Below are 23,638 nucleotides of genomic sequence, written 5' to 3'. Positions count from 1 at the left end.
TAGCTCTAGAAAACAAACACAGAACCTAACCTGAAACAGACCAAGAGGGCTCCAGGGAAGATTTCAAACGAAAAAGAATTTGATGAATTTACCCATGTTGAGATATTTTATAATGCTATTAAGAGATTTGGGGTACGAACTAGTGATAGGTCCAGAGGAAAAGAGGCAAAAAATGAAGCAAAAATGACAGGGAAAAGGGGATTATAAGAAACGTAACTATGGTACCTTATGGCTCATGGAATATTATTTACCTAGTAACATGAATTTAGAACAGATTTAACCACAAGTTTTATGTATGGAATGGGTAGAAGGTCTGCAAAAGCATTCTCCTCATCTACCATAGTATCACAAATTGAAAAATCAAGAAGTGGCTATAGTCATGTTATTTAAATAATGGAGCCAAATACCAGATGATAACATGAAAATACTTAAGGTGGTTGCTTCTGAGAAAAGAATATTGGGGCAGGGCAGAGGACTGTTCTTTTTCATAGTAATCTCAGTAGAGCTATCCGAGTTTTAAAATGTGCTTTTTAAATAAAAACATAAATTTTAAAAGCCTGAACAGACTACGAAAGCCCTTTTTAAAAGGGGGCTGCTGGTCCTTTTAGCCAGAAGCCTTTCAATTGTATGAGCAGAAACAAGAACCAATGTGTTACAGAATAAATGAAACAGGAGATATCAAATCCTAATTAGTTTTTTTTTTTTTAAAAAAAAAAACAAGCCATGCTGATAGCTAAAATAAGGGAGAATACAAAAGGGATGATAAATAAAATTTTTTGAAGGAGGCAAAGCTTATATGATGGCCCTTTCTACTGGGAGTGTTTTCCTTTGAAGCTGCTTGCCAAGGCCTTTTTCACAACTATGAGACTAGCTGGATTCCCATACCTACCCCTACTGATTCTGCTTTGCCTTACAGTTGTCTTGCTCCAATTTCTTCCAATGTGAGCCTTCAGGATGTATCCTGGGGAACAATTCTATAAGAGTAGGCTTGTAGCAAGAAGGACTTTTTGTATCTCTGTTAAATGTGGAGAGCAGAGAAAAACTTTATGAGCCATTACTTAGATCAAATAGAGTACCCTAATTGAGCCAATCAGATACAGGCAAGAACAGCTGAAGTAGAATACTTCCTTAAAGTCAGATTGTTCACACACAAGAGAGAACAGAGAAAATACCCCTCATATGCAGTATCAGTAATCCTCAAAACCAGAGGCTTTAAAAAAGGAAGCCAAGTTGCCAAAGTATTCATCAAATATCGATTGAGAGGATGATGAGACACTTGGCTTGGGTAAGCAAAGTTTCTGGCTCCCTCTGCACTAAAAATAATTAACATTCTCCCAAATGATCTACCTTCATGTTCCTGAGGTAAAGCACCACTCCAGTGATAGGCAACTGGAGAAAACATCCCAGAGGGTTATGTTCAGCAGAGGAGCAATAACATCAACATGCCAGATATCCCAGGCAATTTATAGTCACACCCCATTTGTTCATCAGTCAACCTTTATAATCGATAAAGTTTCTAAGTTTTCTGGATAGTTCTACCCTATTCATGACATTTACCCTATCAGGTAAATAATGATTTGATTTAATTAACCAGCATTCTGGTTTATCAAATCAGTTTCTCTCACCCAACTGCTAACCAATCTCTCAAATTTTATCCATCTCTGGGTTAGATGGCATATCTGGCAATTCAGTGAAAGGAAGTTGGTCAAATACCACAAAAAAACTGCCAAAGAAAGAAATGTATAATCACAAAAACACCACAATTAATTACAGATAGTGACTAGCTTCTAAAGAAATTTTCTCCTAAGTAAATTTTAATCGAAATTTTGAAGAATTATGGAAAAAAGATACCCTTATGTCTGGGTCAATAGAACATGACAAAAACACTAAAAATTTCTGTATATACACAAACTTATGTTACAAGACTAGTCAGAAGAAAATACATAGAAAAAAGATACTATTTTAAAAAATAACTTGCAAGAGAAATTCTTAATACTGAAGTTCTAAAATATCATCTTCCTTTAGAAAATTTTAAGACTGGAATGACAGGTTTTGTTCTGTTTTTTGTTTTGTTTTGTTTTGGTATTGCTATAATTACTGTAAATTTATCAGCAAACAGGTAAATATTAATGTAATTCCTTTAAAAGCTTGAACACATATAAAGGAAACAATAAAATAGATATATATATAAAATAAAAAATAAAAAAACAAGCAAAAACCTCATTTGACCTGAAAAACCTCATTTGACCTGATTTTATTAAGTCACTCCAGTTATCTTCAGTGCAGCTCTGGTCTCCAGGGAGATATCCAGGACAGGTTTTGTATCACTCAGTCCATCCCCAGTAGGCCGGATAGGACAGTCTCTGATAACTGCCAGGATACCACCTCTTATCCTGGACTGCTTGACTGCCATTTGGCTTCACATTCCAAAAGTATCTCCTTTGTGAATAGTCCTCTCCAGCAGGGCCAGGAGGAGGGATATGGCTTCTCTGGTAAACATTCTGATTTTGTGAAAATTTTCTTAAACAAAAAGCAATAATCCATTATTAGTATTAATGAAACATAAGACAATATATTTAAATTTCCTACAATGCCCTGGAACACAGACAGGTTCCCAGGAGTCTTTCTACCGTTCCCTCCAAAAGCCTGGCAGGGTTAATATAAAACAATAAGCTATTTAGTATGGAAATGGAGGTGCTTTTGCTTTATAAGTAAGTATAAATTAATTAGAAGGTATAAAAAATTACTCTAGCCATGGTACATGCAAATTTGGTTAATTAGGATTTAATCATTTCAAAAGCAAGATCAGTGAATACATATAATTACAAAAATTTGGAAATTTGATAATAGAAAAATGAAACCTACAAACCCCCCTTAATCCCATTTCATCTAATTCAACTGGTTCATATTTCCTTTTGGTCTTTTTCCATTTACATCTTTTTTTTGACTGTTGAATTATAACCTATTGTTTTTACTTATCATAAGTGAGCTATCATTTTCAATGGTTTTACAAAATGCCATAGTATGAATATAACTATTCTGCTATATTCTCCACTATTAGAAATTCAGACCACCAGTCTTTACTATTATAGTATTTCTTGTATTAACATCCCCAATATTATACTACTGTAGCTTGAGCACCAAGCCCAGTGTCTGAGACATAGTAGGGAGTTTGGAAATGTGTTGAATCACAGAATATAGCCTTTTCCATATTTTGAAGTATTTCCTTAGTCTCAATATGGAATCACCATGAGTATTGTTATAGACATTAAAATTGTGTTTCAAAAGGGTTGTCACTAGCAAGATCTTTTAAAAACATTTACATCTTTTAAAAAAAATGCCAACATCTTTTTTCAAATGTTTACAATGTGCTACACTGTTTTAACTCAAGTAGTCATCACTGACAATGCCTGTGGGGGCATGTATTATTCAAATCTCACTTGGCTGATAAATAAAGAGAACTCTAGAGAGGTTAAGTATCTCACCCAAGATCATACACTGGGTGAATGGCAGAGCCAGGATGCAAACCCAAGACCAGCCTGACAACCATGGGGTTGCTCATCAAAAACTGTTGCTAAAATAGTGAAAGAATCATACTCTTTTGCTCTTTTTGGATGGTCAATTTCAGGTATCAACTTGATTAAGGAATACCTAGACAGCTGGTAAAGCATTATTTCTAGATATGTCTATGAAGGTGTTTTTGGAAAAGGCTGGTGTGTGAGTTGGAAGACTGAGTGAGGAGATCCTCCCTCAATGTAGGTAAACCCCAATCAAAGAGAAGAAAAGGTGAATTTGCCCTCATTCCTAGAACTGGGATACCCTTCTTCTCCTGTTCTTGATATCAGAACTCCAAGAGTCCCAGCCCTTGGACTCTAGGACTTGCATGAGTAGTTACCCCTTTCCCCTACCTTCCCATGTCCAAAACCCATGGATTTTCAGGCCTTTGGTGTCAAGACTAAGTCTGAGAATTACCAGGTTCCCTGGTTCAGATGTTTTTTTCACTTGGCATCCATAGGTCTCTAGCTTTCAGAAGCCTGTTGTAGGATCTCGAAGCCTCCATAATAACATGAACCAATTTCCCTAATAAAGCCTCTCTTTAGGTATGTATGTATGTATGTATGTATCTATCTATCTATCTATCTATCTCCTATTGGTTCTCTCTTTATGGAGAGTCAATAGACTATTTTAATCAAACTGAAATTTTTCCCATTTCCAAAGTGAAATATTTTTGTGATTTATCTGTTCAAATCCTTTGCAAATGTTTCTATTGCTATTTTATTATTTTCACTTAATTTATATTTATTCTTTTTCCTTATTCTGAAAACCACACCACAATTCATGTAGTCTAAGAATGCAAGATTCTTTCTGGTAGACATATCACACTGAAGTTTACAAATCAATGAAAATGTCTAAATTCCCTTCCAACTGCCTCTGAAGTTTCCTATTTCTCTACTTAGTATCTGATTTTCCAAAATACAGAACAAGATGACACCTTCTGGTTTACAATGATCAGTAAGAAAACATCAACTGCTCATCATTATCAAAACATATTTTCAATGATTTATAGTATAATTTCTATTTTAGGTTCAGAAAAAGGAAAAGCAGAGGTACCTGAATGGCTGCTGCAAGTGTGGGGACTGGGTGTGAAAACGCCGGGAAGGCATTGGATAACCATAGGTCCGATGTAAGTTATACCTAGATCCTTGGTTACCAGACTTGTTAGAGGTGTGGACTGGTTCCATGAGATGTGCTGAGTCTTCAAAATCACTTGACCTGGATACACCAGAATTCCAATTCCTCAAAGAGAGCATTTCCATACAATATTACTGATTTCCAAACTTGGTAGTAAATTAAGTGACTAAATATTTTGGCTTATAAAAATGAAAATTCCTTCCTCTGACCATCCCTATTTTTAAGGCTCCCCCCAGCAAGTGAATAAGCTACCAGAAGATGGATATATACAGTTTGAATTACACAAAAGAGAGCTCCCTAACCACAAATCTCACATATAAGACTTACTTTCTGACAGGACCATTCTGAAGGTCTTCAATGTAGTTTTGTCTTTCTATGCAATGTCCCCGGCACCTATTGAATACTGAGGAGTGGATGAACTGTTAGAAATAATTGTAGAGACAACAAAATTTTCCAAGAGAAAGTAAACCAAAGCTGAAATTCATTGACTAATTATTTAGGCTGTTGTATCTCACTACTTTCAAATATATTCCTTTATAAACTTCGGAAAAAGATTATCTTGTTTGGGTTTTGTTTTTCTTTCCTTTTTTCTTTTGGTGCTGGAGATCAAACCCAGGGCCTCAAGCATGCTAAGCAGGTACTCTACCACTGAGCTACACCCCCAGCCCCAAAAGTTAGTTTTCTTTTTCTTTTTTGAATTTGTTATATTGGAACAAATGAATTACGAACTATTTTTCCCAAAATTTGAGAAATTCATCTACATTTTTACCTTTAACTTTTATGAAAAGGAAAAAATAGTGACAACCCTCATACTTACATTCAATTGCATCATCTGGCCTCATGCCTTCTACATCAATCAAATATCTAACAATAAACAACATAATTTGGGTCATTTATATATACAAAAAGAAAAAAAGTTTTTTTAAAAAAGGTCCAATTTCACTTACAAATGGAGACATAAAAATCTTAAAGAAAATATCAGCACATCTAATCCAACAATAATTATTAAAGAATGATATGCCATGACCACGAAAGACCTTATTCCAAGAATGCAAGATGACCCAACTTTAGAAGATCTATTAATAAAAATACTTACATTGATATAATAATAATTTAAGTAATAAAGGAAAGGAAATATGGGACCAAACTGACAGATGTTTTACAATGTATTTAAAATATTAAATAGTTGTTTTTGATCAAAATTCTTTGTACACTAAAAACAGAAGACTTCCTTAGATTGACAAAGAATTTATCAGGAACCAACAAGCAAAAAACAAATAGGGAAAAATATTAACCTCATATCCAAAAAATATTTTGTAAGAAATGTCTGGGCCAGAATGGAGATGCCATCATCTCAGCAATTTCTTCCTTACTCTCATCTTCATCCCACCACCAAGTACTGACAATGATGTAACCTAAACATCTCTAGAATATGACCACACCTTTCCACCAAATGACTACCACACTTCAGTCCAAGCTACTACTATGCCTTAATTCCTATAAAAGCCTCCTAACATGACTCCTTTCTTCTGCAGTTTATTCTTTACTCAGTAGTAAAATGAAAAGTTGAAAATACAAATTTGAATATATTCTACACACTCACCCCCAACAAAAAAGTTCAATAGTTTTCTTGTGTTCTTAAAATAAAACAAAGCCTTAAACCCAGCTCTGCATGATCTAGCTCCTACCCATACTTCCAGATCCATTTTAATACTATACTTACCCCATGGTCTGATTCCTCCAACACAGTTAATGTCATCTTGTTACAGGGTCTTTGCTGCTTCTTATGACCACTATTCTCTCCACAGTGTCCCTAACTGGTCAGTACCAATTCAACTTCTGATATTTGCTCAAAGTTCTCCATGGAAACCTATTCCCTATCAGTTACAATTGAGTGCCTATCAGTTATCTCTGGGACAATGACAAACATATTCAAAGATGCTCATACATGAATGTTTCCTATTTTAATGCTTTATAATATCAAAAACTTATGACTTTCATGTTCATCAGTACACAAACAGTGCAGCCTTTAAAAAGAATATGGTCACAAAGCACTTTCTACAACATATTAAACTATAAAACAGAACATCTATTATACCATGAACTAAAAAAAAAAAAAAAATATATATATATATATATATATATATATATATATATATGCTTGTATCTGCATTTTTGAAGTTTAAAAAGATGTACACTAAATTATTAATAATGGTAATCTCTGGGTGGGGAACTATATTTCTTTCTACTTTACACATTTTTATACTGATTGCATTTCTTGCAACAAACTTACACTACCATTGTTATCAGACAAAAACAACTTAAACACAGTTTGCCTCTGGAGTTGGCAACTCACCTGCAGATGAGATAACCAGTCCGGTTTAAGCCATGTGTACAGTGGACACCAATAAGTTTGTCTATAAAACAAGAAATACAGTTAAGTAACTAAAATAGATACAAGTTATACAATTATTGAAGAGTAACATTTAAAGATACCACAATATTACCACTACCCTGAAAAGGAATTTTAAAAAATATATATATAGTATAAAAAATTGTCTACTAGAAAATCAACATTCACTGTTTCGAGGAAATTTCAAATAACCCCACGATGTAAATCAGTGATGTAAACTGTAGAAAATCTGATCAGGTATTAAAAGCTACACTTGTACTGAGACAAATTCATTGGTCCAAATAGAGCACATATCAGTAACCAATATAGTTATAGAAAAAGGAAGTGAAAAAAAAAATCCCAACAGACTAGAAGAATAAAATTTGTTTTTGAATAAAACAAATGGAATGCCTTCACCTTTTAAAAAATATTTTTGGGGCTGGGGATGTGGCTCAAGTGGTAACGCACTCGCCTGGCATGCGCGGGGTACTGGGTTCGATACTCAGCACCACATAAAAATAAAATAAAGATGTGTGTCCACCGAAAACTGAAAAATAAATATTAAAAAATTCTCTCTCTTTCTTCCAAAAAAAAAAAAAATTTTTTTTTTTTTTTTGCTGTGCTGGGGATGAAACTTGGGGCCTCACACATGCTAGGCAAATGTTTCACCACTGAGCTACGTATGAGTCCAGCCTCCACTTTTGATATTGGATACAAGTACAACAATTCTCAAAGTGGAAAAACATCAGAAATAGCTTAAATATATAAAGCAAAGATACAATTTCATTTGCCTGCTCTGTTTTGTTTCACTGCTAACTTTGCCTTTTGTTGTCTTTTTTAGGTAACTCTCAGATATCTCTTAACCAATATAGAAGACAAAAGAACCATTATAGAAGACAAAAGGACTTAAAACCCTTAATCTATTATCTCCATCTGACATTTTCACCTTAACACCATAAAAGACAATGGGCCTATTATCAGAACTATTAAAAATATCAAAAACTTCCAACTCCCATTAAAAATGCATATCAGATAACCCCCCCACACACACACACACACAAACTCACCATTGTCTTTATTTTCTTTCAAAAATCCACTAACAGCACATTTGAATTTAAAAATAGTGTTGTTATCAGGCACTTGATGCCCAACTGTAAAAATTTTTAAGTAAGGAATAGTTTCTGGCAAATCCTATAAGAAAAAACAAGAAAAAAATATTTTATTTGTAGGGAAACAATTAAAGATAAGAGGAGCTGGAATATAAACCAAGAGATTATAATAATCTTATTATACATCAACAATTCTGATAGAAGAGCCAGTTTTTCTCCAAGCTGCTCCATTCACAAATTTTTACTTTGTAATTATATTACATTACAACATAGGAGGTGTATAACCAATTAGAACAACAACAAAAAAAACTACAGGAGAGATAGTCAATAGGATGTATACACACAGCAAATTCCATGTGAACAAATGCACATATAGGTAACTAAGTATTATATGAATAGTCCTACCCAATATTATACAGTATAACGGCCATGCCTTCATAAAGCAGCTGTGATTTAAGCAGAAGTATTCTTGGGGTGGGAAAAAGTAGACATAGCTAAAAGACAGAAGAGGGTAAGTGAAAAGCCTACAGCTCAGAATTGAAATGGAAAGTATCAGCATGAGCCCATGCTTTTACATTATAAACACACACACACACACACACACACACACACACACACACATAATTTGACCAAAGAAGCCTATGAACAATGTTAGCCTGGTACCTCTAGCAGATTGTCCCCCCACTTTTAAAAATATTTTTTTAGTTATACATGGATGCAATATCTTTATTTTGTTTATTTATTTTTATGTGGTGCTGAGGATTGAACCCAGCACCTCACATGAGTGAGGCAAGTGCTCTGCCACTGAGCCACAACCCCAGCCCAGATTGTAGTCTCTTAACTAAAAGAAATCTAAGTACCTTGTTAAAATGGCTCATTCAGGTTGGGGCACAAAATATACAAGACACGCCTAGAATTAAGAGTGAATAAAAATTATTAAAGATGTTTCAAAATGTCTCAAGAGCCAAATGGAGAAGCTCCAACCATCTTGTGCCTCAGTAAGAAAAAGAACAGTATGGAGTTCATAATGATATAAAAAATAAATTAATTAAAATCTTACTAGTTCAACTCATTACTATGAAAACTTAAATAAAATGAAAGAATCATGCCTGCACAACTGGGCAGTAAATAGGAGAAACTTCTCTTTATTAAAAAAAAAATACAGCTAATAAATTTAGAAAGAATTATTGATTTCTCTATTTTTTGAAGTCTCATTTCCTGATGGAAGAACAAATACATCATCGCTTCTGAAACTGTCTTGCCAAAAAGAAAAATCCAGCCTGAATCAGATCAAGCTATATCCAACTACCAACCTGCAAAGAAAAGGACTAGAAAAAACTTTAACAACTCATAGGGATGCAATTATCAAAATCTACATATTAAACACTACCTAATTACTTTAATATATAAATTTTAAGGCAGGGAGGGGCAGTAAAACTTAACAACCAATTGCAACGTAACAATATTTTATGAAATTTAGGAGCTAATCCAAGTTTGAACACTGATGGGATATCTTTAATAAGAATTGATATCAACAATTAAAAGTATTTATATTTTAAATATACATACCAAAGAAGTAGAGATAAAATTATATGACATCAGGAGATTTGCTTTGAAATAATACAGAATGGGGTGAAACAGGTAGGGATACAGACCAAACAAGATAGCCATTAGTTGATAAATATTAAAGCTGAATGCATTAATGGTTTCTGACATTTAGGATAACAGCTTAAAAACAAGAAAATGACAATGGAAAAGTTCAGCCGTTTCTCATAAGGTTAACATAGAACTACCATGTGACCCAGCAATTCTACTCCTAGTAACACATCTAAAAGAACTGAAAGCAAGGAAGGATTCAAACAAATATTTTACACTATCCCAGCACAGTGGCGCACGCCTATACTCCCAGCAACTCAGGAGGCTGAGGCAGGAGGATCACAAGTTTAACGCCACCCTTGGCAATCCAGCAAGGCCTTAAGCACTTTAGTGAAACCCTGTCTCAAAATAAAAATTTAAAAGGGCTGGAGAGGGGCTGGGATTGTGGCTCAGTGACAGAGCATGTGGCACAGTGGCAGAGCACGTGCATCACCTGCATGAGGCACTGGGTTTGATCCTCAGCACCACACAAAAATAAATAAATAAAATAAAGGTATTGTGTCCATCTACAACTAAAAAAAATATAATAAAAAAAATGGGCTGGGGAGAAAGCTCAATGGTAAAGTCCCTCTAGATTCAATCCACAGTACCAAAAAACAAAACAAAACAAAAAAACCAAAAAACCCCAAACCAAACATTTCTACACCAATGTTAATAGCAGCGACATTCACTATAGCCAAAGGAATAACCCACGTACCTATAGATAGATGAAGGATAAACATAACATAGCATATGAACACAATGAAATATTTAGCCATGAAAAGGAATAAGATTCTGATACATGCTACAAATCGATCAATCTGGAAAACATAATTAGTAAAATGAGCTAGACACAGAAGGACAAATATTATTATTCCATTTGTATGAGGTGCCAAGAATAGGCAAAGTTATATAGACAAAAAGTAGATCAGAGGTTACCAGGGGCTGAAAGAGTGGGAGAAAAGGGAATTACTCTTTAATGGTTATAGAGTTTTTGTTGAAGATGATGAAAAGGATTTGAATATAAACAGTAAATGGTGACCAAATAGTTTAATTCATGTCTCCAATCTCATTTTGAGACAGCATTAGAAGCATGTACTTAAAGAAAGATTTGATTTCCTTTTAAAATTATTATTACTCATGAAAGAAGGTTACACTTCACACAAGCACAAGATAAAAACTATTATTACTGAATTACTATAAATTATTTTAATATCATAATGAAGAATGTTGCTTTCAGTTAAAGGTTCAATTTACCTCTGACTTATAATAGCGCTGAGTATATGTTAAATCAATAATCAGTCCAAGCTCTTCATTTTGTTCTCGGATTTTGTTAAAAAGATCCAGAGGAGAAAAGCGTTCTTCTGGAGCAAGTTTCGCTTCAAAACTCTTGTCAGAGAAAATGAAATAGAGAGTAAATTTGTGTCCAAATCCTCTATTATGCATTTATTCAAATCATATCATGGTAGCAAACTATGAGATACAATGAGAGTTTCCACTCTTCTGGAAGCTAAATTACAAACCTCTCTTCCAGTGACCCAAAGGAAGAAAAAAGATGACTCAATATGTAAATATGTGTTTATGTTCCACATCCTAATGACTTGTAAATATCCTAGTCAATATTAACATTACTTTTTTAAAAAAAGACTGCTCCTATTTACCTAAGCTTTAGAACCTAACTCTGATTCACAAATAAAGTATTTTTTGCACAATTTTAATGTCCATTGAATTTCTCAGGACACCTTATCAACACAGTGAAGACTGCATTTTGTGTTGTTTGGAAATCTACTGAGTTGTTCACTGCCATGGAAATATAACCCACCTCGGTCACAGTCTATATTTGTGGATCTTACATTCTTAGTGTAAGCACCTCTTTCTTTATATATTCTACTGTGATAATGCTCATTAATTTAGATATTGAAATATATATTGCCTAATTATAAATTCAGTATTATTTATAGTTATTGCATTATAATGATTTCTTTAAAAGTATGTTTTGAAGTAAATTATATTCATCTGCAAATTTATTTATGGGTACCAAAGAAGCATTTGCTACAAAAAGGAAAGCAGAGTGTGATATGGTTGAAAACCAATGTTTTAATAATTATTTTTACATACACCCTCTATTAAAAAATAACAGCCCAAATTAAAAAATTGGTATGAAACACTTTTCATTAGATAGCCACAATACTATTGGCTGATAGTTAATTAGAACATATATACTTCTCAATAGATAGCAGTGAAAATTTATCACATAGAACCTCATGGAGAACCCTTAATTCTATAGATTCAGTTAGGGATTCCCTTGTTTAGTGCAGAGCAGGGAAAATTAAAACGAGATCACTCAAACTCAGAAGAGGCAGGCTGGCTCCTGGAGGAGGGTAGCAAAGATGATCACCAAGACACTGTAGAAAACAGTGGAAGCTACTCCTTAATATTATTTTGGAAAATAAGTATTTGGCTGAATTACACAGACACATTCAAAGGAAAGAGATTGCTGAAGAACTTTCTCCATATTTCCAGTTTTGCTATAGCTGGCCATGTTTCTAAATACAATGTTGTATGAAGCACTGTCACACAGCCTCACAGGTGTAAACAGACAAGCCACCAAGCACCTCTGGCTCTAAGTAGGAGGTTGCAAAAATTGTGCATGCTGGCAGCATGTGGGAATTCTTCAAATTCAACATGAATCACTGTAATTTCATAAATTATAGCAATGTATAGAATAATCTTTCCATAGCATGGGTCTGAAGGTAAGAAGAAAATTTACTTTGAAAATTTTCAAACATGCAAATCCAAGATGTCACTAAAGAGTTGATACAGGTTCCTTTTAGTACAGTAATAGCACTGTGGCCTCAATAAATGTATTCTGAGTAAAGGTCACTAGGATCAAGACAAACACAGAAAGCTCACCAATCCCAACAAACAACAAGATACAGAGAAAGATTAATTATTAAATTTATGAATAAATGAAACTAGTTTTCCAATTTAAAAAAATAAAAAAAAAAGAATGTTTGGCATCACAATTTGATTGTGGTGTGCCAGGAATCTGGCAAAGATTAAGACACCAATGTCAGGCTTTTTTTTTTTTTTTTTTTTTTAATTTTCCTAATTAAGGAAGGTGGTCTAATATAGTGACTAGATACAGGAACAATGAAGTCAGGGCTGCCTGAATACGAACGCTCTACTCCGAAACCCCGAGCCCTGGTTGGGTGACATTGTGGACCATATGGATGCATGAGTTGTCCCAGAGATAGTCACAAATAAGGGTTTCATTATTTTCAAATGTGTAAAACTCACGAAAATATGGGTGGAGATGGCAGAGCCAAATGTAGCATGGTTGTAAGTAGCTACATTCCTAAAAGACCATCTCTCAGCAAGGAAGCTCCTCACCACAGAATGTTACAGTTTGGTGACATCATCCCTCTGCAGAGTACATGATGCTCCTTTGCTGGCTATAAACACCTGATTTCCTGCAGGCAATGTGGCCTAGGAAGCCATCAGAGAGCAAAAGAGCACACCTTGCCTGCAGAGGAGAGGATACTAGGGCTTTTAACCCCCTACCCCAAAGAGGAACCTAAGTTTATGATGTGTACATTACTAGGAAAGTATTTTTAATAACTTTGTGATGAACAATTTTTATTGAATAAATTTTCATCTAGTCTTTATATATATATATATATATATATATATATATAGCTATGTATATTAATTTGAAAAAAGAAAAAAAACCAGGATTCCATGTGGTGAATTTAGATTTCTGAAAGAATACTGAATTAACTTACCTTTTGCAAAGGAACTTTGAAAGCAATGAATCGAGTCCCAGGCATCCTCTGTCCAACTGGGAGATAGTCTTTCCACCTAGTAGATATGTTTTTTGTTAGCCAAACTGTATGTTAGCCTTGTCTCCTTGTACAGAATTAAGGCTTCTAGAAAACCACTCACAGTGCACAGAGCATGTCCCTTCTCTCTGCTTTGCATCCTGCCACTTATTCATCCCTGCCTGGTAACAATCCATACATTCCTTCTGCTCATTTCCCCATCTTGAAAACAGATCCAAGGCAACAGAACAAAGACCTCCACAAATAAGGATTATCTAAAATTAGATGACAGAGTTTCTGTATCCCTGACAAACCTAATCCCAGTACCAAATGTTAAGGTGTTATCAATATAAACACAGGGTAATGATTTAAATTCAATTCTTCACTAAACATGATTTTTTAGTTTTCATACAACTGATAGCATCAAATTCAATTGGTAAAGAATTTAAGGTCTATGTATGTTTGACAAGAAAACTCATCACATAGAAAGGGACTGTGAACTTCACTTAAAAATACTAGTAGTCAACCCTCAAAAGTAGTATTTGAGCTCACCTCTGTAGGACAAGTTAGAATTAACTATGGTTAATTCAATATAGCTGAAGCATAGAAAGAGGTCAAGAGTGGCAAAAAATGGGGCTGGAGAAGCAAAGAGGATCCCAGACTATACAGGGCCTTATAGAGCATGTAAGAAGATTGTTTTTATTCTTAAAATAATGCTTTACACTAATGTCTATGAGCTACCTTCCCATTCCATTTCAATTTCAAGATGGTTTGGGTGCTCAGACTAAACCCAGGAGTACTTGACCACTAAGCTATACACCCACATTTTTTTTTTTTTTTAAAGAGGCAAGGTCTCACTAAATTGCTGAGCCTATCTTGGAACTTAAGACTTTGCCTTCCTGCCTTAGTCTCCCAAGAAGCTGGGATTACAGCCATGCACCACTGTGCCTGGCTCAATTTCAAGTTTTCAATGACCTATTTAAAAGATCTGTGGGAAGAATAGGCTGGACGAAATTAAAGAATAGATATATGGACACTACTGGACTCAACAGCAAAAGGTCAGGTAAAACCTGCATTAGGATGCTGAAGGAGAAAAATTGAGATTCAAAGGATATTGAGGAGATAAAATGAAAGGGACTCAATGAAGTTTGGAACGAAGGAGAGGAAGATTTCAAGGACTAAACAGTTTCACTGCATAGACGAACAAAGTCCCAAAAACTAACCATTTAGATGTATACAGGAAGATCTCTGAGGTGACACCTGTTAGAAAGCACCAGTTTGCCTTCGGTGATTCCTGGAAATAATGCAAACCACCTTTTCATGAAAGGTCTCATGCAGGTACAGAGGAATTCATTCATATTTAAATCTTATTAGTCATTTTTTTTTTCTGTGCCAACAAATAACACAACTTGAGGAACTGAGGAAGGCGTTCCATTTGGATGATTAAGGAGTGTCCCCAACACCAAGTCCCGCCTCAAAGCACTAGTTGACCCGAGGAGCAGAGGACAGAGCCTCCCTTTTAAAAGGGTGGGCGAATTCACTGACCACTACAGCTTCTTTCAGCTTCTGCGGGTGGCGCAGCCAGGGTCAAAGTCTCTAAACCCAGCTTGGCACACGGGCCAAGCTCGCAAAAGCGACAGTGAGAGGCTCAGACCACAAGACACGGATCCCACTCCCAGAAGCTAAGAGCCGGAAGGGCCATCCCCAGCACCCGGGGCGTATTACCTTTCCGGGATGCGGTTTCCGCCCTTCCTCTTTGCTGAGGGACGACCAGAAAAGTCGCGTCCCCGACCCCAGCCACTGCGGGCATGATGCCATTGGTTCATTTGGGGGCCGAGATGCCGTCCACCCAATGCCAAGCGGGTCAAAGCCGTCAGTCTGGCGTCCTCGGTGCCGGAACAAGAAGCTGGGTCGGAGGCGCGCCCGGGAGCTACCCAAAGAATGCCCGGTGCGTCGCCACTGCGCCTGCGCCACCGCCTGTCGTGATGGCGTCACACGCCGGTTTGCTGAGTCGCTAGATTGACAAACAGGACTTTGGCAGCGACTGCGCCATCCGTGGCCGGAGGCCTGTAGCACAGGTCTGTGAGTTTCTGTGAGCACTTCAGAGTTCAAATTGTACAGGACCTGCAAGAAAAAATTAGGTCCCTCTGCACCAGTTCCTGATGTGTTCTTCGAGATGTGTCCCAGTGTTTACATGTACATTTTGTGTACCTTATAGAAATATTTACTTTCACATATATGTGTATCCTCTACTTACATAAAAGCAGCATAGGATACGTTCTCTATGATGTGTCTAGAATACGGATTTTTCTCCATTTGTACATATATCCATCCAATTTTTTTTGATGACTGTAGAGAATTTCATGGATTATAAGTAACATAAATGAAAGTACCATATTGATTTAGCCAGTACCATATTGATGGACCTCTGGTTGTTTTCAGGTATTTGGTTTTGGTTTTGGTGTCCTGCTGCACACAATAATGTGTGTGTGTGTGTGTGTGTGTGTGTGTATACATACACACACACATATATACATACACATACATACATACATACACACACACATACACACACACAACTATATCTAAATTTCTAGAAATGTAAACTCTGAAATGGAGGATACAGAAACTTAAAAGTTATGAAAGAAACTGCCCAACTGTCCTCCAAAAATCACATCAACATACACTCCCATTCATAGATAGACTTTTACTGGGTTCCTATCACACGACAGATATCATGCTAAAAGTAGATAACATTTGTTTATATTTTACCAAATACCACAAACAAAACAAAACAAAATTGAGAGACATAAGAGTGGAGCTCAAGTGCAATATCTGCACATCCTTATCAGGCATGGGACTGTATCTATTAGGAAAACTGTGAATTCAGCTACAAGTAGAAGAGCAAAGAGCAGTGTGTCTGAAGACAGAACAAAGTACTGAATTCCAGATTAAAATGTAGATAATTATGTTAGCAATAGTTTTTTTGCCAGGGTGGAGATACCACAGATTGAACTCAGGGGCACTTGACCACTGAGCTAAATCTCCAGCCCTATTTTGTATTTTATTTAGAGACAGGGTCTCACTGAGTTGCTTAGCGTCTCACAGTTGCTGAGGCTGGCTTTGAACTGGAGATCCTCCTGCCTTAGCCTCCCCAGCCACTAGGATTAAAGGCGTGTGCCACTGTGCTCTGTAATGCTAGCAATAGTTTTTAAAAAATAATTTTTACTTTTTTGTTTCTAACTTTTTAAATCACCTTATATGCACTATTATTAATCTTCACAACTATTTTAGAGTTGGGTAAACTGGTGGTCAGAAAAGTCAGTTATTAAAGGAATGAATGAATGAATGGGTGAAAAGACCAGATTAGCTTTAACATTTTGGGGACTGTCATATTTCAACCAATTTTCAACTCATAAGCATTTACAATTCTGAAATTTCCCCCACATTAAACTAGGTCAATATCAATAAGTAGCTAATTGGAAAAAGAAAAGACAACATTGCATGATTTGCAAAAGTACAATTAGGCACATTAGAACTTGACATGAAATTATAAAATACTCTTTTGGAACATAGGAAAACAAATCTCATGAGTATACAATGGCTAGAATGCATGAATGGTACAATAGTTTATAAACATTACAAAATATAAAACATGACATAAATTTCTCAGAAACTAGAATAGCTATGTTGGTCTTGCACTTGAAGTTTTCAAAAAGACATAAGTAGGGGGAGAACAAATTCAGTTATAGTTGACATGAGAAAATTCAGACCTGGGCAGGAGGTATAGGAAGTACAGGAACTGGCAAAGAGTAGGTCTTTGGAGAAGAGTGGTTCCAACAAGGGGTAAAATAATGTTTCATAAATACCTAGTACACTGAAGTGGAAAATAGAGACAGGAGTAAGGGATATTTGGAGCAATAGTTAAGTAGTTGACACTAACAAAATGTGAGAGTATCTGGTAGGGCCTTAGGTACCATATAGAAGCTTGAGGGTTTCTAGTCTTTAATAAAATTAAGGAGAGAACATAGAAGGACCTCAGGGGTAGATGGTATACAAACGTTGCACCAAGAGGAGCCCTAGTTATTCCAATTGTTACAAAATACAGAGATTGGGTTGTCCCAATGCCCTCAATATAAAAACCGAGGTTTTAGGTCAGGGGAGGACTTAATACTAAGTTCCAGAGTGTTGGACCAAATCTCTTTAAGTTGTTCCTTCTGTATTTAAAATTTGCTTTAGAGGCTAAAACGATGCTGAGACTACAAGCTAGAATTAAATGGATGGTATTATGAAGAGAAAATAGTTATCAAGCCTGGGAACAGGAGAGGCAAACAGCATTTGCCTAATTATAACTGAATATTGGAACTGAATATTTTAGTATGTAAAAATTGTATTGTTGTCAAAAATGATTTTGCCACACACTATGAATTTGATCTGGAATGTCCCTACAGGCCCACGTGTTCAAGGCTTAGTCTCTAGCTTGATACTAGTGGGAAATGGTGGAACCTTTAAGAGGTGGGGCCTAAACCAGGCACAATGTTGTATGTCTATAATCCCAGCTATCTAGGAGGCTGAGGCAGAATGATCTCAAGTTCCAGGCCCCCTGAGCACATGAGTGACAACCTGTCTCAAAATAAGACTTTAAAAGAGGGGCTGGTGATAGCTCAGAGTGCTCCTGTGTGCAATCCCCAGTCTGGAAAAGGTGGGGGTGCCAAATAGGAGATCTTCTGGACATTGAGGACATGGGCTTGAAGAGGATAATAGGACCCAATACCTCCTCTTCTCTTCCCTTCTCTCTGCCTTTCATTTAGGTCATGACGTAAGCAACTTTTTCCATCATGTACTCCCTTTCATTATTTGTTGCCTTGCCACAAGCCCAAAAGCAACAGGGACAACTGACTATGGACTGAAACATCTAAAACTGTGAACCAAATAAACCTTTTCTCTTTTTAAGTTGATTATCTCAGGTTTTTGTTACAGTAAGAGAAAGCTAACTAATACATCACATTCCTCCTGGCCTTACACATACCACCTTCATCTTTAGCAGCTATGGAATCTCTTGACATCTATGAGAACACAGGGAATGATCTGGCTTACAATTACTTAGTATATAATCTTAGTCTCCTATTACATACCAATATTATAGAAGTAAGTTATGTGAGGTATGAAACTGATCTAAAAAGAAAAAAAATTTGAAAACATTTACATAGTCCAAACCATATCTTTACTGCCAAACCTTCTATAATTCTTTCTGAGCTAAGCATTATTCCACACAAAACCACCAAAAATCATATTTCATAATAAGCACTGGAGGAGATGGGGAAACTATGTCTATAAATGCAATATTAATGTTTATATATGATATTTTTTCTTCATAAGAGCTTTTCTTCCTACAGGCTTTTGACATCCTGAATCACATAGTCTCTACTCACTGTCTCTAGGGAAGTCCCCAACTAGATCAATCCAGACATCCTTATAGGCTTACCACTGGGCTGGGATTGTAGCTCAGTGGTAGAGCCCTTGCTTAGCATGTGTGAGGCACTGAGTTCAATTCTCAGTACTGCATATAAATAAATAATTAAATAAAGGTCCATTGACAACTAAAAAATATTTTTTAAAAAAACCTAATGACCGTGGAAAATTATTAAATCCATTGATTTATTCCCCCAATCCAGCTCAGTCCTCATATACATATCATTACTACTCAGTCCTGAGTTACTTTATCACAGTTAAAACGTAAGTTAGTGAAACATGCACTCTCCAGGGGATCAAAAGCAAAAGCAATCTAGATCAAGTTTGGCTGAACACAGACACACCTCGTTCTTGGGTACACAGTATAACTTACCACAATGCTTTTTCCACATGCCTTTCTTTCTCTACAAATCCATCAAGTCAAGTTAATTCATGATGCTTCACCACAAACAATCATCAGTAGAAAAACATGGAATATGTCTTACAGTGTTGGATTCCTTTAAAATATGACAAAGAATAAGTGAGTTGAAAATCTAGAGCCTTTAAGAGCCCTCTACAGTCTCCAAATACACTAATGAATGACAAAAATAAGATTATATGACATAAAACAAAATAAGAAAACTATATTTAAGATTTTTATCTTCATTGTATAGAATTCATGGTAGTTTCTGCACTTTCTGGCTAGCTCCATTAATATACATAAATTACAGGCTTGGTGGCATAACACCTGTAATCTCAGCAACTCAGGAGGCTGAGGCAGAAGGATCTGAAGTTCAAGAGTAGCTTGTACAACTTAGCAAGGCCCTAAGCAATTTAGTGAGACATTGTCTTAAAATAAAAATTAAAAAGGGCTAGACACAATGGCAAAGTGTCCCTGGTTTGAATTCCCAGGACCACCCCCACCCCCGTCCAAATTGTCTATTTTATTAACACAAAATAAGATCAAAGTGTGTTGACTTCTTTTTGACACACAAAAAATCCATATTAATCCTCTTTTTCTTTACCCTCGCTTTCCCTATATTCTACTAATGTTCTCTTCTAACCATTCTCCTCTCCATTTTTCCTGGCCTTACATGCAAGTATGGCAGACAAATAATGTGAGAGGCCCAAGATTCTTTAATGGCTATTTGCAAGGGGGGAGAAAGTTATAGTAACTGCCACATTGGATTCACTTACATAAGAAGAGAGAAATAATCCTCAGTGCCTCTCACATATGAAAGAGGTTGATGGAAGGATGTCTATGTGACACAAGGAGCTATTTGCAGAAAATTGTGGGTGAAAGAATTGTGATCAAAGTCCAGAAGAGGGAAATTTTACAGTCAGCTGGGGCTTCCACTTCTCTAGTATTTAATTCTATTGTTCAGAGTCCATTTTTCAAAGAATCAGTTCACAGAAAAGAAGACCCCTGCTTCTGAAGTCAAAAGAAAGTAATATCAATGAGTATATGAAGGCAGACTCAAGGCTTGTCCATGAAACAATGTCTACAATGAAGAGGGGTGGGGGAAGGAGAGCAGGAGAGTTACCAGTCCAACCTGACCCAGCTTAGTCCAAAGAAACTAGTATTTAAGAAGAAACTAAAGAGAAACTTGGACCACATTATTCCTTAGAGGGTGCCCTCAAGGAATTTCACCCTACCCTTAAGTTATGAAAGAACTCTTTAGGGTTGGGGTTGTGGCTCAGTTGTACAGCATTCACCTAGCATGTGTGAGGCACAGGGTTTGATCTTCAGCACCACATAAATGAATACAATAAAGGTATTGCATCCATCTATATCTCAAAAAAAGAAAAAAGAGTGTTTTAACCCCCTTCTTTCGTCCTTCAAAGCTGCAGTAAGTTCACTCACTAATCAGATCAACTTCTATGGTTCCAGAACAACTATACTTGCTCAACCTACATGTCTCTTCCTTCCATCTCCAGGGATATTAACTTCATATGTAAATATAATTATGTACTACATATTACCTATTATAATGTGTAACATAATAAATAACATATTCATAATATTTTAATGAAGATTAAGAAGGAACACTGCGATGATAACCCTAACACAAGCACCTGGGGAAGGTGGGCATATCATGTCCCTCTTGCAGCCTCCCCAGAGCTGGGCCATTTAGTTCTATTATAACTCTCTTGTTACTTTCTCTACCCAACCAACTCTTGTCATTTTCTCTACCCAATCCCACCTTCTCGTTGGGAATCTGACCTCCCTATTGGCTACCTCGTACCTTTAAACTATCAGTTTTGTGACATCATCCTCCCACCAAACCTATTGCCACCTAGTAGAATCTTAGGGTTTCCATGCCGTTGTAAACAAATTTGGATCATTTCAAGAGACCAGTGACCAGTAAGCAACATCAGTGTGGCAGGAGGATCTGGGAAACATGCATTCTCTAGCCTCAGCCACCCACACATCCTCTGGGATGGTCTCCTCATCCTTTGTATCTGCGATTGATGTGACCTCTTAACCATGTCAGGTAAGGTTTTAAGATTTTTCATTGACTTTTACCTGCTTAAATTTACTAATGGAATCACAAGAGCTTGGAATAATAGGGGAGAGGATGGAACTAGAAATCTGGACATCGAATTTCATTTTGACTTTGACAGGTACTAGGTAGGGACTGGACCATCTTTTACTCTCTCACAAAATCTGTTTCCTCATCTGCTACAGGAGGATAAACACACTGCCCATGCTCTGGTCCTTTTCTTTTCTAATATTGAATCTTAAGGGGCGTGTGTATGGAGAATGACATAAGATTTTGGGGGTATGTTTGTTTGAACAGAAAGAGAGAAATCCTAGGTGGGGTAGAAAACTAGCATCAAGTACCAAGAGTTTTCCTCTATAACAGTCTCCCTCCACTAAGATTTCCACTTCAGTATTTCAAATTTAGTGCTGTTCATAAAAGGGGCATTCACATATTTCAGAGTTTCCTGTTTAAACTAGATGAAAAGAGAAATAGGGAGAGGGGGGAGCAGGAGGACAGGGCTGTAAGAAGGCAGATGTTCTCGGGGAAGCAAGTTTGTGGCTGTTGAAGCACACGGCAACAGGGACTTGGTGTGTGTGTGGCGGGGGGCGGGGTGGGGAATATAACAATATGGAAAAGAAATGTGAGTATAAAAGAGATGAAGAGCATAGAGATGGTCTCAAGAAAAAAGAGGTTGGTTGGAATGGAAGGAAGAGGAGAACCAAAGATTTTAAATCAATGCAGAGAACATAGAGTGAAATCTTCCCAGTGCTGGAAAAAATTAGGCTGGTTTGGAAAATGTTTAAATTAATGGACTAGCAAGGAAACTAAGGCTAGAATTAGGGTATCACTGGGGAAAGCAGTTTATCAGAAAATTCTTTTGTTTGTTTGGGCTTTTTTTAATGGCCTCATTGAACACAGATGACCTTGACAGTTTGAATATGAACATTTTAGAAGTAAGTTTTAGAAATGATTCTTCCTATAAACATGCTAATGAAAGTGCTTATTGACAGGGCTGGGGAAACAGCAACTTTCATGTCCTATTTTATTCTGATTTTTTAAACTACATGGATTTTGAAAAAATGATGTGCCCTAATCTGCATCAGAAGGACACATTCCTTTGTATGATAGGTAGTCTTTAAGCAGAAGACTGTTTTTTTTGTCTTTATAATAGTTTCATTCTAAAACAGATTTTATACAAATAGTCATTAATGGTTTTTAAACCTAAGAACCAAAAGAAAGACCTATGTAAGAATAGAAAGTCTTCCATGTTCATCAAAGATAATTTTTTGAAGGCTTTGGGGTTTTTCTACATTTCAAAGAATTGTTTTGGGCTGGTAGTGTAGCTCAATGGCAGAGTGCATGCTTCACATGTGGGAAGCCTTGGGTTCAATCCCCAGCAACAATAAACATGAAAAAAATTGTTTTAATTGTATTATTGTACTCTAGTGGTAATAGTTTATCAGACTTTGACAACATTTTCCTATTAAAGATGATTACAAACTAGGTTTGCAGAATAAATAAATATAACTTTTATGATTTTTAAAATGTTTTTTTTCTGTTTTTTTGATAACTGACATTTTTATCAAAAGATGTTTTTATATAAATTGAAATATGTACCTAATGGGATTAATATCTTTTACTTGATCTGGTTAAGAAGCACAGTGATGAAATTATTTTACATTTCTTCTTTTGTTCTCTAATTTTTAAAAATTTCATTCCTTCCTTCCTTCCTTTTTTTTCTTTCCAGTGCTAGGATTGGATTGAAAGCAGGGTCTCATACATGCTAGGCAAACATGCTACCACAAGTTATATCCCCAGCACATTATTTTGTTTGTTTCTGAGATAGGATCTTGCTACATTGTCCACAGTGGGTTTAAATTCCTGGGCTCCAGGAAACCCACTGCCTCAATCTCCTCAGGGATGGGACCAGAGGCCCACCCCATGATGCCTAACTTCATAGTGGATTTTTTGCTTTTGAACATGGCAGGGTTGATTCTGGCTTTGTTTTTTGAAGTACCAGGGATTGAACATAGAAACACTTTACCAGTGAGC

At 36.2% G+C, this 23,638-nt stretch overlaps 1 protein-coding gene across 2 annotated transcripts; it reads right to left on the bottom strand.

Moving 5' to 3' along the window:
* Positions 1–712: 712 nt before the first annotated feature.
* Positions 713–15,629, bottom strand: DUSP11 (dual specificity phosphatase 11). 2 transcript variants are annotated; one of them, XM_081264888.1, is made up of 9 exons: positions 15,375–15,629; positions 13,614–13,689; positions 11,086–11,217; positions 8,152–8,275; positions 7,049–7,109; positions 5,510–5,556; positions 5,020–5,095; positions 4,612–4,773; positions 713–2,520 (listed from the first exon to the last, which is right to left on the bottom strand). In XM_081264888.1, exons 1-9 carry the CDS (start codon positions 15,473–15,475, stop codon positions 2,325–2,327), a joined length of 975 nt encoding a protein of 324 aa, XP_081121014.1. In that variant the 5' UTR covers positions 15,476–15,629; the 3' UTR covers positions 713–2,324. The 2 variants fall into 2 exon arrangements, with proteins under 2 accessions (XP_081121014.1, XP_081121013.1); XM_081264887.1 differs by having other exon boundaries at positions 4,612–4,797; positions 15,375–15,628.
* Positions 15,630–23,638: the final 8,009 nt, after the last annotated feature.

This window comes from Spermophilus citellus (genome assembly GCF_964194105.1).
Source record: "Spermophilus citellus genome assembly, chromosome: 13".
In the NCBI taxonomy this organism is placed as follows: Eukaryota; Metazoa; Chordata; class Mammalia; order Rodentia; family Sciuridae; genus Spermophilus; species Spermophilus citellus.
This window is presented reverse-complemented; position numbering and strand designations above follow the sequence as displayed.